A 19701-nucleotide genomic window follows, 5' to 3' on the forward strand; every position below is an offset into this window, starting at 1 on the left:
TAGACGTACAATTTTGTATTCTGGCTTGCTCCTTTAAGTTTTAAAGAGAATATTACTTCAACATTTAAGTTTTAAAGAGAATGGCTGGTATCAATAGTTCTTTGCTTTTCTCCCTTTCAATGAAATATATAGCATAAATATACCAGAACCGCTCACTGTAACTGCTTTGGGGACTCATAATTCCTTTATTTTTTATTTTTATTAAGTAATCTCCACATTCAACATGGGGCTTTGTATTCATGACCCGGAGATCAAGAGTTCCATGCTCCTCTGACTTGGACAACCAGTTGCTCTTATTCTTTATTTGGATTAAATGTGACCATGATTCTTTTCCTTATGAGCCAACATTCTCTTCCAGTCAGTTCTGCCGTAATACTTTGTTTTTGAAAACTAAAATTTATTCCAATTGATACATTAGGGAATCATTTGACCATAACACAGATTTTATGTTTGCTTATGCACAATTTTGTTCATCAAAAACACTAGGCAAACACATAAAACTGTACCCAGCTCAACTGACCCATGTAGGAATACACAAAATATGCACCTCAGACATCTAGCAGCTTACCTCAATATGAGCCACAGCCATTCACGGGTGGTGTTACAACTTTGCATCTGATTTCAGGTTACTCTCCATTTTACACCTCACTTAGTGTGAAAAAGAATAAGAGAGGCCTCACTTTTAAAAGATAGTATATCTCAGATAATTATTATCTTAAATCTGTTGTTTTTAAACAACATACATATAAAGAAATTCAGACCTCTAGTTGTCATTTGATTCTTGAATAATTTATTCAGAAACGGTTTTCATGCAAAGATTTAAGATGTCGCAACTTTTTTCTAAATGGAACTTTCTTTATAACCATTGTTTTAAAACCAGTAGATCTTGTTTGATTGCACTTGTGTTTTGAGAACTACTGAGTCACTAGACATTTCTTCAGGATGTTGGTCAGGGATCAAACCAAAACAATCAGCAGAATTCTTCATAGGTGAGAACTACAGACTAAAGACGAAGTGTATCTTCCAGTAGTTGAAGAGAAACAAATGGTCTTGGACTTGTTTCCAAAGAAATCTGTTCCTTCTCAAGATATCTTATTTTTGTATTAGTACATTCTGTATTTTACCAAATAGTATAAGGCATACACTATTCTAACTGTTGTTCTTCTTTGGGTTAATGAATATTGCAAATGAACACGAATGTCAAAAAATGATAATTTAAAAGTAATTGAGACACTGGCACATTTTGTGGACTGAATTGTTCCCTTGTGGATTTGTGAACTTTTATCTATGTTGTAAATACTATTACCTAAGTATACATAAGATTTATTATGTACCATACACTCTTAAAAGTACTTTCCTTATACATTAATTCAGTCAATTTTCCCAATAGCCTTATGAGGGAAATGTTTTATTATCCTCAATTTACCCATGAGCAAACTGAGGCACAGTGAAGTTTAATGAGTTGTGTGAGATTAGACAGATATTAATTGGTTGATTTTATCAATATCTGTTGCTTTACCTCATGGTAATATTAATTTGCCTAGTATGGGTAGAATGTAAGAAGCTTGATTGAGCTTATTTTTGACTCCCAAGTTAACTAGACAGTACCAGTAACTAGATATTTTTTGTTTAACATAGTTCTTTGCAAAGTGTTTTCCATTTAGGTGGCTTTAGATTTCCCAGACTCTATTCTGCTGTCTTTACCTTAGCTACAGTATGGGAAAATAACTTTTGTTCATAATCTTCAGGTCCAGCAAGATCTAAAGTTATCTTTATATTTATGAAAGAGAAATCATGTAATATTTTTTGCAGTATCATTTTAAGTGCATTTTATGTATTTCCGTGGAAATTAGCCACTAATCTGAACTTGCTATTCCATATTATTCTGTTTTAGAGAACTTTGAGATATAGTTCAAATAGTAGATATTTGCAAGTGTACAATTTAGTGGTTGGTAGTACTTATTACATAGCGTTATATAGCCATGACCATTATCTAGTTCCAGAACTACTCTCCACCCCCCTCAAAGGAGGGGGAAACTCCATACCTATTAAACAGCCAGTCCCCATTTTCCCCTCCTCTTAGCTTTAGCAACCATTACTCAGCTTTGTGTTTTTATAGATTTGCCTATGCTGGATAATGCATATAAATGAAGTCATGCTATATGTAGCCTTTTGGTCTGTCTTTGATTTAGCATAATGTCTGCAAGATTTACCTGTATTGTAGCCTGCCTGGAAATAATCACATTTTGTTTAACCATTCATCAGTTGATGGACATTTAGGGTGTTTCCACTGTTTGGCCTATGTGAACAAATTAAGATATGTAATATATAGCATGCTGTGAACATTCATGTATAAATTTTTTGTGGTTTCTATTTATTCTTAATAGATACACAGACATTTTTCATATTGCTTAGTTGAAGACTTCTGAAGAAAGTAAAATGGATGTTTTATGTCAAATATGTTGTGAATAGTTGTGGGGTACAAAGTGGTATGCATTTTTTTTCTTTTTTCTTTTTGAGAGAGAGAGAGAGAGAGAGCGCGCGAGCGTGCACGCAAGTGAGTGAAGGGCAGAGAGAATCCAGGAGGGGCAGATGTTGGGGGGAGAGAAAGAAAGAGAAAAGTGGGGTTTGCCTGAAGCGGGGCTTGATCTCACAAATGGTGAGATCATGACCTGAGCTGAAATCAGATGCTTAATGACAGCCACCCAGGGACCCATGCATGTTAAGATAATAATGAAACGCATGTAATTTAAGCTGTTTTTACCAAGTACAATGACCTACATCTGGAAGAGTGTTTTCAGAATTTGTTTTGTCTATCCCTCAGGTAGTGAAATTTGAGCAGCTGGGTATATATGATGAGATAGCTGTCATATTTTATCTCTTTTGGTTAAATCACTATATTTAACATATTAGAAATTAATATATAAGTAGTTATAATGCAGACATTAAACTTATGATGTAGGAAACAATTATATAGGATAATTATGTTAAATGGGAAGAAGGAGAACATATTACAAAGTATAATACAAAACAAAGTTTCATAACATATGTTATAACAAGTGTTTATAACTTGAAATCTGTTGAACTAATATTTACATAAAATAATTTATTGTTTTTATTTATCTGGGATGAATCTCTTCAACAGATTTTCAAAGGGAGCTGATCATAAAAGGTTAGGAACTTTGTTGTAAAATATATTGGCAATTATCTCTGGGTTGCTGGGATTACTGGAGATAACTGATTTATGTTTTTTATTTTCTTCAGCTAATACATATCATAGTTTGGATAGAGAGTTTGAGTGTTTCTGATTTTGATCTTTAGTTGTTGTTGTGTGTGTATATGTGTATATGCATGTGCGCTCATGTGTAGAAAGAAGAAAGAGAAGACCTACAGAGAGGAAGGGGCTGTTTTGAGGAGTGAGAGTAATGGTGGGGGAGAATAAGATAGCAAAACATGTTAAAAATATGGAGGCCAATCATGCACTTGTTGGTTATTTAGGGATTTCATGGTTTATCCAGTACTGCTAAATATTTGATACCATTCTAAAAGTGGGCTTTTACTCATAAGTCTTGCATTTCTTATAATTGCTAAGCCTTAAAATACCTGTTTTAGTGGAAAATTCCTCTAACTGTAATCTTATAATACTGTGCCAATCTTGTTCTCATGATAGCTTTAGAATAACAGTTATTTTATTCCCCAATGTAATACCACCTAGATTTACCACAGAAGATGTGAAAACTCCCAGTGGGGAAAACCGTTTAGTAAATGAAAGTATTTATCTGTAATGATTACTTAGTCTTTTCTCTTTTCTGAAAATTATAATTAATATATTAAAATTTTTTTTAATGTTTTATTTCTTTTTGAGAGAGAGAGAGAGACAACATGAGCAGGGGAGGGTCAGAGAGAGAGGGAGACACAGAATCTGAAGCAGGCTCCAGGCTCTGAGCTAGATGACCAGCACAGAGCCCGACATGGGGCTTGAACCCACTAACCGTGAGATCATGACCTGAGCTGAAGTTGGATGCTTAACCAACTGAGCCACCCAGGTGCCCCTAATAGCTAATATCTTTATAGCCAAGGGGAGAAGAGATTCTTTTTGGAATTCTATTAGTTAGAGATTTGTGTTAACATTCCTGTGTAGAACATTATAGACTTTTTGGAGTTAATGAAATAGTCTTTTTTCTGTGTATTCTGTGCCAGGACACTGATCTAGGACATCAATATCTCTTACATAGATTATTATGATAGCCTCCAAACTGGCCTCCCTACCTCTAGTTTGGTTTGTCTTCAGTGCATTTTATTAAAATGATTCTTTCATTTGACCTGCTTTAATGGCTTCCTAGGACCTTTAAATGAAGTCTAAACTAGTCTCCAAGATGGGGTGACAAACAAGATAATGTTGATATGTAGGAAGGAAATCTTATAACTTTCATATTTACTTTTAATCTAAAGAACACTAAGACATTTCTACTTCAAAGCTATTACTGTGTACTGTTTATTTATTTTGCCCTTGCTTTATATGTCAGCTGGTCATTTGGTACTGGAGATATCCTGTGGGAAACATGATTCATTCACTTTCTGAATGTTGTGTAATACTGTAATTTGGGTGTTTAAATGGATATATGAATTATTATCTAGTTTAATATTCACAAAATGAATAAATCTGGGGGGCAGAATTTTAAAAATACATATCAAACCAAGTATATAAGTGTAAAAATTGTCACGTGATTGTCCAGCTGGTAAAATCTACAAAATCAGATCTGTTCTTATCTGCTTATTTGGGGTTTTAAGTGAAAGGTTTTAAAAATTTAAATTCGTATTTTAAGTTATCTCTTTTCTGTTATGATAGCCATTTAAGATCAAATATGCAAACTGATCTTAGATCTAGCTCTTTGAATCTCTGTATTACAAAATGTTAAAATAAGATCCTAAGAAATAATGAAGCATATTCATCTGTACTTTCATTAAAAATGTTACAGTGAGTTTTTGGGAAAACAAAATTTTATATCATAAATTAAACAAATTTTAAATTCTTTTCATCCCTTTATGTTCTACTTTTTGTTGTACAGATAGTTGAATAGTATGAGTGTATTGTGAGTCATATTAATTTACATATATAACATGTATGTTACATATTTATATAATGTATATATGTATTATATTATTTTATATAATATGATTATATTAAAAGTCATTATAAAAAAAGTAAATAAACACATATACCGATATAGTTATGTGATGAATGAAGTTTAGAGGCCATTAGTTCAAATTCTTCCATAAAATAGCTTTCAGGTTTCCTGCCTTCTTTTCTAGCATCATATCTTATCATGCCTATATTTACATTTCATGCCTTAGCTATATTGGACTTTCCTGTTTCTTAAATGGGCCACATACACTTTGTAGATATTTGCACATTCTTATTCCTCTTTTGAGTCTGAATTTAAACATTCTCTAGCATACATAGTGCTATTCAAAGTATGGTCCTTGAACTGTTTTTTATCAACCTATGACAAGATAAGATCAGAACTTGAGAGTAAACACTTAGAAGCTTGAATTGCATTTTGATATTATCATCATCACATCCAAGTACATGATTAGCTCCTTCCTGAATAGGATATTGATTGATTAGTTCAAGTGCCATGGTGCTTGTGTGATTTTTTTTTTAATTCAAATTTTTTAGAGCTCTTTAAGATTAACAGCAAAACTAACAGTAAGGTGTAGAGATTTCCAATATATCCCCTGCTTCCTCTCACTCATAGCTTCCTCCATTTTCTATTCCCTAACAGAGAAACATGGTTGTTAAAGTTGATAAACTTCCATATTGCACCATAATCACCCAAAATGCATAGTTTTCATTATGGTTCACTCTTAGTGTTATACATTTTGTAGGTTTGGACAAATGTATTACATGTATTCAAAATTATGGTATAATACAGAGTATTTTCACTGCTCTGAAAAGCCTCTGTACTCCACCTGTTTATCTTTCCCCCTTTTAAATCTCCTCCTATAACCACTATAAACTACTGATCTTTTACTTAAAACACAGTTTTACCTTTTCCATAGTGTCATATAATTAAAATCATACATTATATAGTCGTTTCATATTGGCTTCTTTCACCTACTAATATGCATTTAAGGTTCTTCTTAGTAGTAAGTAATATATTATTGTCTGGATGTACCACAGTTTATCTGTCCATTCACCTATGAAAGGATATTGTGATTGCTTCTAAATTTGGGGAATTATGAATAAAGTTGCTATAAACATCCCTGTGCAGATTTTTGTGTAGACCTAAGTTTTCAGTTTCTTCAGGTTAATACCAAGGAGCATGATTGATGGATCATATAGTTGAGTATATTTAATTTTTTTTATTATAGTATATTGTCAGGTGGGTTTCCATATAACACCCAGTGCTCATCCCAACAGGTGCCCTCCTCCATACCCATCACCCCCCTTCCCCTCTCCCCACCCCCATCAGTCCTCAGTTTGATCTCAGTATTCAAGAGTCTCTCTCATGGTTATTTCTATGAGTTTATTTTTAGGCTTCCTTTCTCTTCCATTGCTCTATTTGTTTATTCTTTCCATAGTACCACGCTGCCTTGGTTACTCTAGCTTAATAGTTAAGTACTGAAGTTGGGTATAACCAGTCTCCCAGCTTTGTTTTTCAATATTGTGGTAGCTTTTCTGGATGTTTTGCCTCCCTGTGTAAACTTTAGAATTAGTTTGTCAGTACAAAATAGCTTGCTGGGTTTTTGTTTGGGCTTGCATTGACCATAGATCAAGTTGGGAAGAATTGACACTGGGCCAATACTGAATTTTCTTGTTCATTAGCTAAGAATATTTCTCCATTTATTTAGTTTTTCTTTGATCTCTTTCATTTAGAGTTTTATGGTTTCCCTCCTATAGATGTAGAACTTTCTTACTAGATTTATGCCTAAGTATTTCATTTTGAGTGGAGCTAATGTAAATATATTATGTTTTATTCAAATTCCACTTGTTTAGTGCTAGTGTATAGGAAAGTGATGGGTTGACTTTTGTGTATTAAACTTGTATCCTACAACCCTTCTATAGTTGTTTGTTAGTTCCATGAATTTTTTTGTTGATTCTCTTGGATCTTCTACATAAACAGTTATGTCATCTGTGAACAAATGCAGCTTTATTTTTGTATTCCCAATCTGTATATCTTTTATTTCCTTTTCTTGTTTTGTTGCACTAACTAGGACTTCCTCCAGGATGTTTAAAAGGGGTCGTGAGGGGTGCCTGGGTGGCTCAGTCAGTTAAGTGTCCAACCTTGGCCCCACATCTGGCTCTCTGTTGTCAGCATGGAACCTACTTTGGATTCTCTGTACTCCTCTAGCCTTACCCCTCCACTGCTTTTGTTATCTCTCTCTCTGAAAGAATAAATAAATTTAAAAAAGAGAAGTGGTGAGAGATATTCTGGCCTTGTTCCTGGTCTTATCAGGGCAGCTTCAAATGTCTCACCATTTAGTATGATGGTAGGTTTTTGTAGGTCTCCTTTATCAAGTTGAGGAAATTCTGTTGTGTGCTTTATTTGTCAAGAGTTTTTTTTTTTTCATGACTAAGTATTGGATTTTGTCATCTGCTTTTTCTATATCTATTGGTATGATCATTTGATTTCTCTTTGTCAGCCTTGATGTGATGGATTACATTTATTGGTTTTTGTTTTATCATTTTATTTATTTTTCATCATAAGCGTACTCTTTAATTCCCATCCCCTATTTCTTAAAAAGTTTTTGTAATATTTATTTTCAGAAGAGAGAGAGTGTGTGGGTAGGGAGAGGCAAAGAGAGGGGGAAACAAAGAATTTGAAGGAATCATGTCAGCATAGAGCCTGATGCTGGGTTCAAACATGCAAACTGTGAGATCATGACCTGAGCTGAAGTTGGATCCTTAACCGACTGAGCCACCCAGATATGCCCCCCTCCCCATTCCCAACCCTTGCCTCAATCCCCTATTTCACCCATCTCCTTACCCATCTCCCCTCTGGTAACCATCAATTCTCTGTAGTTAAGAGTCTGTCTCTTTCTCTCCCTCTCCCTTTGCTTATTTGTTTTGTTTCTTAAATTCCATATGTGAGTGAGATCATATGGTTTGTCTTTCTCTGACTGACTTCCATCAATTGATAGACATCTGATAGGCTTCCATATCTTGGCTTTTGTAAATAAGGCTGCAATAAAAATAGGGGTGTATGTATCCCTTTGAATTAGTGTTTTCATATTTTTGGAGTTAATAGCCAGTAGTTTGATTCCTGGGTCATTGGGTAGTTCTATTTTTAATTCTTTGAGGAACCTCCATTCCATTTTCTATCGTGGCTGTACCAGTTTGCATTCCCACCAATAGTGCAAAAAAGTTTCTGTTTATCTACATCCTTGTCAACACTTGTAGTTTCTTGCATTGTTGATTTTAGTCATTGTGAAAGGTTTGAGGTGATATTTCATTATAGTTTTTATTTGCATTTCTCTGATGATGAGTGATGTTGACCATTTTTTATGTGTCTGTTGGCCGTCTCTATGTCTTCTTTGGAGAAATGTCTGTTCATGTCTTCTTCCCATTTTTAATTGATTGTTTTGGGGGTATTGAGTTGTATCAGTTCTTTATATATTTATATAAATATATTTTATGTATTTTGGATAATAACCATTTATCTGATAAATAATTTGCAGATATCTTTTCTCAGTAGATTGTTTTTTTAGTTTTGTTGTTTCCCTCACCATACAGAGGCTTTTAATTTGATGTAGTCCCAATAGTTGATTTTTGCTTTTATTTGCTTTGCCTTAAGAGATATATGTAGAAAAATGTTGCTGTGGCTGATGTCTGAGAGATTACAGCCTGTGCTCTCTTCAGGGTTTTTTTTATGGTTTCAGGTCTCACATTTAGGTGTTTAATCCATTTTGAGTTTATTCTTGCATATGGTGAAAGAAAGTGGTCTAGCTTCATTCTTTTGCATGTGGCTGTCCAGTTTCCCATTGCCATTTGTTGAAGAGACTGTCTTTTTCCCATTGTATGTTCGTTCCTCCTTGTCAAAGCTTAATTGACCATATAATTGTGGGTTTATTTCTGGGTTTTCTGTTCTATTCCATTAGTCTATGCTTTTTTTTTTTTTATGCTAGTACCATACTGTCTTAATTACCACCACTTTGTAATATAATTCAAGATCTGGAATTGTGATACCTTCAGTTTAGTTTTTCTTTTTCAAGATTTCTTGGACTACTTGAGGAATTTTTTGGTTCCATACAAATTTTAGAATTCTTTTCTGTGAAAGATGCTGTTGGTATTTTGATAAGGATTATATTAAGTGTGAAGATTGCTTTGAGTAGTAAAGATATTTTAACAATGTTCTTCCAATCCATAAGCATGGAATGTCTTTCTTTTGTGTCACCTTGACGTTCTGTAGTTTTCAGAGTACAAATCTTTTACCTCTTTGGTTAAGTTTGTTCCTAGATGTTTTATTATTTTTGGTGTAGTTGTAAATGGGATTGTCTTAATTTCACTTTCTGCTGCTTCATTACTAGTGTATAGGAATGCAACAGATTTCTGTCCATTTATTTTTGTATTCTGTGACTTTACTGAAGTCATTTATCAGTTCTGGAGGTTTTTTTGATGGGTTCTTTAGAGTTTTCTCTATATAATTATCTGCAAATAAGGAGACTTTTACTTATCAATTTGGATGAGTTTTATTTATGTTCTCTGATTGCTGTGGCTAAAATCGCCAGTATTATGTTGAATAAAAGTGGTGAGAGTAGATATCCTGTTTTCCTCCTGACCTTAGAGGAAAGCTGTCAGTTAAATTAACTGATTTTTGAATGTTGAGCCAGCCTTGAATACCTGGGATAAATTTCACTTAATATAATTTTTGAGTGTTAAATTTTATTTATAGATATTTTGTTGAGGGTTTTTGCATCTGTATGTTCATGAGAGATACTAGTCTATAGTTTTCTTGTGATGTCTTCATCTGGTTTTGGTATTTAGGTAATGCTGGCCTTACAGAATGAGTTCCTTCTGCTTCTGTCTTCTGGAAGAGATTTGAGAGAATTGGTATAATTCTTTCTTAAATGTTTGGTGTAGGATTAACTGGTGAACCTGTCTGGCGCCTGGTGCTTTCTGTTTTGGAAAGTTATTAATTATTGTTTCAATTTCCTTAAGAGATATAGGCCTATTCACATTGTATGTTTCTTCTTTTGTGAGTTTTGATAGATTGTATCTTTTAAGGAATTGGCCCATTTCACCTAGGTTATCAAATTTGTGGGTAGAGTTGTTCGCAGGATTCCTTTTTTATCCTATTAATGTCCATGGGCTCCATAGTGATGTCTCCTTTTTCATCTCTGTTATTAATAACCTGTGTCCTCTCTTCTTAGCTTCGCTAGAAGCCTATTGAATTTATTGATCTTTTCAGAGAAATCATTTTTGGTTTCATTGATTTTCTGTATTGGTTTCCTGTTTTCAGTTTCATTGATTTCTGTCTTCATTCTTATTTCATTTCTTCTGCCTACTCTGGGTTTAGTTTGCTCTCCCTTTTCTAGTTATTAAGGTAGAAACTTAAAGTTTTGATTTTAGGTTTTCTTTCTTTTCTAATATATGCATTCAGTGCTATAAATTTCCGTATAAGCACTTACATTGTATCTCACAAATTTTAAGTTGTGGGTTCACTTTTGTTTAGTTCAGAACCTTTAAAAATTTCTCATAAGATTTCTGCTTTGACTCTTGTGTTATTTAAAAGTCTGTTAATTAATCTCTACACATTTTACAGTTTTCCAGTTATTTCTCTGTTGCTAGTTTCAGGTTTAGTTCTGTTGTGTTCTGAGAGCAGACATTGTAGGATTTCTGTTCTTTTAAATTTGTGAAGGTGTTTTATGGTTGAGAATATGGTCAGTCAGGGTGAAATGTACCGTGTGAACTTGAGAATGTATATTTTGCTGTATGTATGTTATTTTTATGTTAGTCATTTGTAATCAATCCAAAATATGTAAGAACTGAAGAAAACACCAAGAATTTAGTCACTTTAAATTTTTTTCATTAAATTTAATCATTAAAAAGTAAATATATAATAAAAGTAAATAATAAAATGGTTTTAATTCTTTTCAATTTCTGCTTTTATTAGTATCTAAATCTCGGTACTAGGCTTTTTTTTTTTCTTTAATAAGAAAAGATACACCTTTTCTGAATGTGGCACTAGTAGTAAACCAAATGATGATATGGAAGTAATTTCAAAGAGTTACAGACCAAAAGAGTTTGTGCTAGTTTTATTGGGAAGCATTAGTTCTCCTACACAGGCATACCTTGTTTTATCACATTTTGCTTATAGGACTTTGTAGTTACTCTGTTTTTTGGGGTTTTTTTTTCTTCTTTTTACAATTTGAAGGTTCAAGACCAGTGGAGGAAGTAACTGCAGATGTGGTAGAAATAACAAGAGAACTAGAATTAGAAATGAAGCCTGAAGATGTGACTGAGTTGTTGAAATCTCATGATAGAACTTTACTGGCTGAGGAGTTGCTTCTTATGGATGAGCAGAGAAGAATGGTTTCTTGAGCTGGTTTTTACATCTTCACTCCTGGTGAAGATACTATGAAGACTGTTGAAAGGACAACAAAGGATTTAGATAATACATAAACTTAGTTGCTAAAGCGTTGGCAGGGTTTGAGAGCTTAGACTCCCAATTTTGAAAGAAATTCTGCTGTGGGTAAAATGCTATTAAACAGCATTGCATGCTACAGAGCAATTGTTCGTGAGGGGAAGAGTCCCATCAATGCAGCCAACTTCACTGTTGCCTTATTTTGATAAATTGCCACAACCACCCCAGCCTTTAGCAGCCACCACCCTGATCAGTCAGCAGCCATCAGCACTGAGGTAGGACCCCCGACTAGCAAAAAGAGTATGACTCAGTTAAAAGTTCAGATGATGGTTAGCATTTTAAAAATATTTCTAAGTTTAAGTATGAACATTTTTTTAAACAATGTTATTGTATATTTAATAGGCTACATTATGGTGTAAATACAACTTTATATACACTAGGAAACCAAAAGATTCATTTGACTCTCTTTATTGTGATACTTGCTTCATTGCTGTGGTCTGGAACTGAACCCAAAGTATCTTTGAGGAATGCCTGTACTGAGTTCAATTTTTAGCCGTAATTGATGGGGAAGTGCTAAAACCATAGTGGGTTATTTACAGTCATGTGCTGGCTGCTATACCCTTAATACCATCAAAATTTAAGTGGTGTTTATATGCCTTACATAAATACATTCACAACCACAAATGCATTTTTTGAAAGAAATGCATTATTACAGTTAAGAAATGGACAGAAGCAGATCTTCAGGATTTATTATGTAATCATTGGGCTTTGTTTGTTTCTTTTAAAGTTTCATTTCATGTTACTAACATTAAAAAAAAAAAACTACAGACAAATGACAAGACAAGGGGGTTGGCTTGGAGATGTGTAAAAACGTAGCAAGGAAGGTTGTTTATGTAATACTTTCTGACAACACCATAGCTTGATATATTTAGGAACAGTTTAGTGATAAAGAAGACCAACTCTTAGGTAAGAATAGCAAAGTAATTTTTGTTACAATTGGAGGACCCATTGATTTTGTTAATATGACAGTGATATGAAGGCAGAATTTATTTTTCCTTGCTGACAAACACAACTTACTCTGAATTATGTAAAACTTTGGAGGGTTAACAGATCAACAAATATGGTTTGGAGTTTTGCTTTGCTTTTGTAGGAAGGAGTAGGTTCTGATTATAGATATATGGTGACAAGAAAAACATGCTGGAACTCGTGTCACAATGAAAACCAGTGCCACAATGAAAAACAGTGTATGTGCTACATTGGTTAAATTAATAGTAGTTTACTAAAAGTGTGAATTGTAATTTTTGAGATTGGAAAAAAATGATAGTTTGGAAGCTGAGCTAGTCAACTGTTATGTATGCTAAGGTATATAATAATTTTCAAAGGGAAATTTTCAGACATAAGTTCTTGAGCTTTGGGATGAATGCTTCATGTTTTTGCAAGATAAGCAACCATTTTGGTCCCTAGTGTTTTAAATATGTGAATTAGACTTAGTTGCCTAATAGCATTATTTTTTAAAAATGATCTTAGCCTTCCATGCAAGGGAAATGTGTCAGATGTTTTTAATGTTCTGTAATATCAAAGGACAAAAATGAAAGTTAGAAATTTTGGAGTAAAGTTTTCACAAATTCTTATGATGGGTTTTACAGTATAGTAACAATTATCAGTAAAGTAGTTGGTGACTTCTGTAGGGCACATTTTGTAAAATGTTAAAGACAAATACCTTACAAATTTGGTAAGACACACTTTGAATTTTGTTTTTTAGAAAAAGAAAACCCATAGATAGGAAATTAATAGATCAGGAATCCATTTTTATCATCAAAAGCTATTTCAGATTTAACTATAATATTTTTTTAAGTTTTTAAAAAGGTTTGTTTATTTTTGAAAGAGACAGAGCATGAATGGGGGAGGGGCAGAGAGATAGGGAGACACAGAATCTGAAGCAGGCTCCAGGTCTGAGCTGTCAGCATAGAGCCTGATGTGGGGCTCGAACTCATGAGCTGGGAGATCATGACCTGAATTGAAGACCTGAATTGAAGATGTTAAACCATTTGAGCCACCCTGGTGCCCCAGATTTAACTATAATTTTGATGGACAAATTACTGGTAGTGGCTATCAATTAAGGATTAAACACAGTTTTAAAAAGCATCATTTCCTGGATTTGGGGTAAAAGTTAAAAATTAATATCTTGAGCTGAAATTGCTTTAAAATATTTTCTGTTCTTGTAACATACATCTATGAAACCAGGTTTCTTGTTATGAGTGCTATTAAAACACAGAAGTAGTTTAGATATATCTTGTCTCTTGTGGGTAGCATTGTGATCAATTTAAGCTAGAATAGGTCAACTAACAATGTGGTAGCCAACTTCTGAGAGAACTCGCAGGATGCCCTACCTCCTGGTATTTACATCTTTATAACCCCCTTCCACACTGCAGTAGAGGGGTTGATGTGATAGTTTGTCACTTGTAAGATTAGGTCATAGCAGATATTGCAGTGTCTGTCTTGGTTGATGTGTTCCTTTCTCTCTGGAGGCCAGCTGCCATGTGGTGAGCTGCCCAGTGGAGGGAGAGGCCTACATACTGAGGAACTGAGGCTTTTGGTCAACAACCAATAGGAAACTGGCCTTTTGCCATCATCCATGTGAGTGTAAGGACAAATTCTCTAGCCCAGTCAAACCTTCAGCTGACTATAGATAGCCCTGACCAAACCCTCATAAAAGACCTTGAAACAGAATCACCCAGCTAAACTGCTTCCAGATTCCTGACCAACAGAAATTGTGAGATAGTTAAATGTGTGTTGTTTTAAGCCATTAGATTTTAGTATAATTTTTAATGCGGTAATAGATAACTAATACAAAAAACAGGCAACCTCACATTGCATTAAAAACTTTAAATATTAGCATGTATGCTATTAGTTCAGAGACTGTGAATTCATATTTAATATGAAGAATTGCTATTTCGCGCATCATTTTGCGTTAATTTAGAATAATGCAATGATGAAAGTTATTCGTGTGATTAACTTTTCTGTGATTTCCTATATGCATACTTGCAATGAAAAGACAATTTTTTGTGATTCTTTTTTCTGTTCATTCTAAATATATTATTGAAATATAATTTCATGGGTGTGGCTAATAAAACATTGAACTTGTATTTTCTATGACCCTTTTTTACTTTTATTTTTCCACTAGTTCATTTTTATTTGGTTTTACGAAAATATTGGTCCAGAATGGATTGGAATTTTTTTTTTTAAGTGAAAACAAAGTGTTTTTTGTTTTTTGTTTTGTTTTGTTTTGTTTTTATCACAGATAGTCTTCACTAAGTCCCCTGTCATTGTTCTAGTAACATCACACTTACTGTGATGGTCATCTTGCTTTATTATAATTGGCTATGTTCCCTGTTAAACTGAAAGCTCTCTGAAAGGCAGAGGCCTTGTCTTTGTTTGTTGTTAACATCTTCAGTACCCAGAACAGTGTCTGGTACTTAGCAGCTACTCAGTAGATAATGGTCAAAAGAATTAGCTGCTTTTTTTTTTTTTTTTAATTTTTTCATTGTGTTGGAATAACAGTTAACTTCATTAGTTATAAATGAATTGGCTCCTATGACCATGTATTCTTGGGGAATGGTAATTATTTATGGTGAATAGAAAATATATTTTGGCATTCTTACCGTTAGGTTCTTTTATAAAATACATCTTTTTATTTCCATAGCACAACTATTGCCTCTGAAGAAGATGTCTCAACTAGATATCCTCGAACAGAGAGAAGTGGGTTCAGCAGATATAATAGGGATGCAGGTACTTCAGGTAATTTGGTCTCAAGTAGCATGTTGGAAAAGAAAATTGAAGATCTTGAAAAGGTATGAATTACAAATTATTTAAGATTGATAAAAGTAATATGCCCTTGAGATTCTTTGTTTTACTTTCATAGCTGAGAAAATAATTTGAAATTTATATGAGACAGAGTGCCAACAAAGGGAAAAAGAATGAGAGGCACTGGTGGAAGATATCATTAATGTTAATTGGTATTACCATATATAGTTAAGTAGCAGCATTGAATCACTGTCATAAGTATATATTTTCCAGATGCATTAGTGGTTAGGCATTTTCTGATTCCCTTAATACTTTCCTATTTGTTGCTGTTGGTGTTAAAACTTCCAGAAATGGAGCCAAGTTTTGCCTTACTTAATACTTAATTGATACTTCCATTCTGCCAAAGGTTATCTTTAATATATTAAAGACAGTCTTGGTCTTCAAAATGGTTATAAAAGTCTATGCTGGCAATATATACTACTGTGTGTTTATTATATTATCTGTGCAGTTTATTATTTGTAGACTTTCTTCTGGGTTTTGGTTAAAGCCTAGAGCCATCTTTGGTGTTTGAAATAATTGTCAGAATAAACCTGTTTAGGAGTACCTTTAAAACAAGTCAGATGAATATTGGTATAAATTTATTAACCACACGAGCTCAGGTTTTTTTTTCTGTAGACATTTAATCCATAAAATTGATGATGGTGCTGAATTACTTTCTGATTGTTGAAAATTTGTTTTGCTGAATTGAAATTATTCTCTGTGATATGAAGATTATTTTAAGTAGAAATTTAATGAAAAAAATTTTTATAGCATTATGATTGTTTATAATTCACATCTCAGCGTTGATACCAGTTTTTGTGGGTTTAAATGAAAAACTTCAAGAGATGCCTGGGCGGCTCAGTCAGTTAAACGTCCCACTTTGGCCCAGGTCATGATCTCATGGTTCTGGGGTTCAAGCCCTACATTGGGTTCTGTGTGGACAGCTCAGAGCTTGGAGCCTGCTTTGGATTCTGTGTCTCCCTCTCCCTCTGCTCTTCCCCCACTTACACTCTGTCTCATAAATAAATAAATAAATAAACATTAAAAATAATAATAAATAAAAACTTTAAGGAACATCTAGTCTAATAGGTTTAAGGATTTCTTTAGAAAGGCTTTTAAAGTTCCACAGGAGTTTGGATATAGTTGCTAGTATTTTGGCAGCAGCTGATTAATGAGGCCGGTGGCTACTTTTTCCAAGGGTAAGAAAGAAGTTAAATTCTCAGTTTTTCAGTTCTGCTTTCATTTTGCCCCCAAAGAAGTCAACCCAGCCCAAGGACCTGGATTCTAAATATTTCTTTGAAAAAAGTGTTACATTGTTTAAAGAAAAAGGAATTAAAAACCAGTCATCTATTTCAGGTCCTTTATTTTATTCATTAATTGGCAGAGCTGTTTAGAGTTTTCCATAAAACCATCTCCTTTTCTTAAACTTTGTACTTTTGGGGCGCCTAAGTAGCTCATTTGGTTTTAGTGTCATGACCTCAGCTCAGGTCATGATCTCGTAGTTCGGGAGTTTGCGCCCCACATCCGGCTCTGTGCTGCTGGTTCAGAGCCTGGAGCCTGCTTTGGATTCTGCCTCCCTCTCTTTTTGTTCCTCTCCAGTTCATACTCTCGCGCGCGTGCTCGCTTGCTCGTTCTCTCTCTCTCTTTCTCTCTCTCAGAAATAAAATAATAAAAAAAATTTAAAACCCCTGTGTCTTGAATAAAAAGTTTGAATTTCCTCAAACAGGATATTATCCATTAAGAAATATTAAGATATTTCATTACTAAGGGTGGTGATAAATTAAAGAGGGTAAATCATTGGATTATTAGTATGTGTTAAAGATTGTGTAAATAGAGATTTAATCAGAAATAGACAACTCCTGTATTCCTTTCATTCTTTGAATTTTTCCTGGGTGGATTATTCCATCCCTTAGCAAGTGACTTAAGAAATGCATTGGAAATCTTCATGTATCTAAAGCACTTCACCAAACTTGGCAGATAGATGTCCTATAAGGTTAAAAACAGCCAGTAAACTTCCCAATTAATGCTTTGTAATTATATCTACCAGGAAGTAGTAAGAGAAAGGCAAGAAAACTTAAGACTTATGAGACTAATGCAAGATAAAGAGGAAATGATCGGAAAACTCAAGGAAGAAATTGATTTGTTAAATAGAGTAAGTATTCATGCGTTTCAGTTTTATGATTTTTATTTTTCCTGGCGATTGGGTGAAAATGCATATATATGAAAAGATCATTTACCATCATCTTGTTAATGAAATGGTAATTTGTGGTAATAAGAACTATCATTTCATTCTATAAAATGATTTCCCCCGGCAAATTATCAGTTGTATTCAGTTAATACTGTTCTTTTGGGGATGGACTGATGAATGGATTTGTTCAGTGTTCTGTTAGAGTCTGGAGGTGAGAGGCAGCTTGGTCACCACCACACATCAAAAGGTGTTGGCACAGAGTTGCCTCAGTGAAGAATTAAACTTGCTACTTCCTTGCCATAAGAACTCCAGGTGTCTGTATTTTCACCACCCTTTCCCTCCAGTTATATTTAGGCATCTCTAATTTAGGTTTAGTGTTATTACCTCAAGGTCTCAATTAGTACTGTTTGTTGCTTTTTCTTGTTTTCAGCCCTCGAATTTACTTTTTGCTTAAGAAGCAGGTATTAGTGCTAGGCCATACTTAGGTAATGGTGACGAGAAGAGATTCCATAGTTTTGCATTTTAAAAAGGCTTTAAGGTAAGATGAAGAAATAAGTTCGCTTCAGGGCAAAAAGGAATAGATTCCTAATCAACCTTAACTTTTAACAGTGAAAGAAGAGAAAATAGAGAGGCTTCATTATGCACAAGACCCATTCTAATAAAACTCTAAGGCATTAACTACAGGTGATAGATAGATGCGAACACTGAGAAACTCGGAGTTTAACTTGCTCTAGGTCAGATGTAGTAATCACCTAGTAACCAGCGGAGACAGTATTTGACAGCATGTATCTCATAGTCCTCATTCTAAGTAAGCGCTTCCATTCTTGGAGACAGCCTTTCGTCTTGGTTTAGAACATAGGCTTTCCTCTTGATTTTGGAATGTGATTTAATAAAATCTGAAAAGATTTTTCATGTCTGTGATATATTAGCATTGTCTTAGGCACTGTGTCTATTAAAAAGAATAATTAAAACACCTGCTTTTACAGAGTTTATAATCTAGTAACAGTGTATTTTATTATTTAATTCTAAATCTTAAGCAGGTTTCAGTTGTAGTGATTTTATGAATCCTGAATATTTACTGTTGTTTTCAACAGATATGTTTCCCAGTATCATTCATTTAGTTTGTAAGTAATACAGATTCTGTTTTTGCACATTTATCTAATTGTTGCAAAGCAGTATACTGGATTTATCAGAATGCTGCTATCTACTAGCACACTCACAATTTAAATGGATGGCTCCAAGTTTTAGATTTTCTAATTACACGGACAAATCTAAAAATATGTGCCTTTACGACCATCAGTAAGTAATCATTATGCCTTGAAAAAGTTACTTCTAATTAAAACTTAGAGTGGATTATCTTCATATATACCAAAGTGTTATATACCTGGCACTAGGACTAATATAGGGAATGTAGAACTGGAATCATATAACTTTAAAACATGAGGATGATTAGTTTAGTGGCTTTTATTTTTTTGTAGCCTCTAAAACCTTTTCCTCTAATAAAATATAGAGAAGCCTAACATTAATTGAATCAGATCAACTGTATATGCTCCAAAGCTCCTTTTTTGTATGCCTCCGTTCTGTTGCTTCCCCCACATTCCCACCCCACAAGAAGCATCCTTGTAAAAGATTGTATAAGGTGGGAGGAGTACATTCAGAACTTGTACGTCAGTCTTTTTGCTGCCTCATTTGACTCAGGCTGCAGTTTGAGGCCCTAAACCTTATATTTCCCACACATGTATTTTGTAAGCCCTCAATTTGGGGGAAGAGGAGATATGTTTTTAACTAAAAAATTAAGCTATTTATAATGATTAAAGCTTGGAAGATTCACAGGTAAAGAATTCTGGGTTTTGATTTCTCTTGAAAAACTGAAAAATCTGGCAAGAGATAATCTACGTTATCATGATAATAAAAAGAAAGAGTTGAGTAGTGGGTCCTGCTGTTAGGTGGAACATATTCTATCTAAAGTTTTCAGAACTTACTCTTATTAATTAAATGCTTGTGTGAATTTTCTTAAGTGTTTTTTTAATCACCTTTAGAATATTTTTAAGTATTTTGAAAACTCATATATTATTTTCTTAT

General features: G+C 33.8%; 1 protein-coding gene across 1 annotated transcript in view; it reads left to right on the forward strand.

Moving 5' to 3' along the window:
* The window catches only part of PAWR (pro-apoptotic WT1 regulator), a 172496-nt gene that overhangs the window by 148061 nt on the left and 4734 nt on the right, over window positions 1-19701 (forward strand). Inside the window, exons 7-8 of the mRNA XM_029955448.1 lie at window positions 15292-15439; window positions 17479-17583. Coding sequence (XP_029811308.1) covers window positions 15292-15439; window positions 17479-17583 — 253 coding nt within the window. The remainder of the gene's footprint in view (window positions 1-15291; window positions 15440-17478; window positions 17584-19701) is intronic.

The sequence above is a fragment of the Suricata suricatta genome, chromosome 10, assembly GCF_006229205.1.
Source record: "Suricata suricatta isolate VVHF042 chromosome 10, meerkat_22Aug2017_6uvM2_HiC, whole genome shotgun sequence".
In the NCBI taxonomy this organism is placed as follows: domain Eukaryota; kingdom Metazoa; phylum Chordata; class Mammalia; order Carnivora; family Herpestidae; genus Suricata; species Suricata suricatta.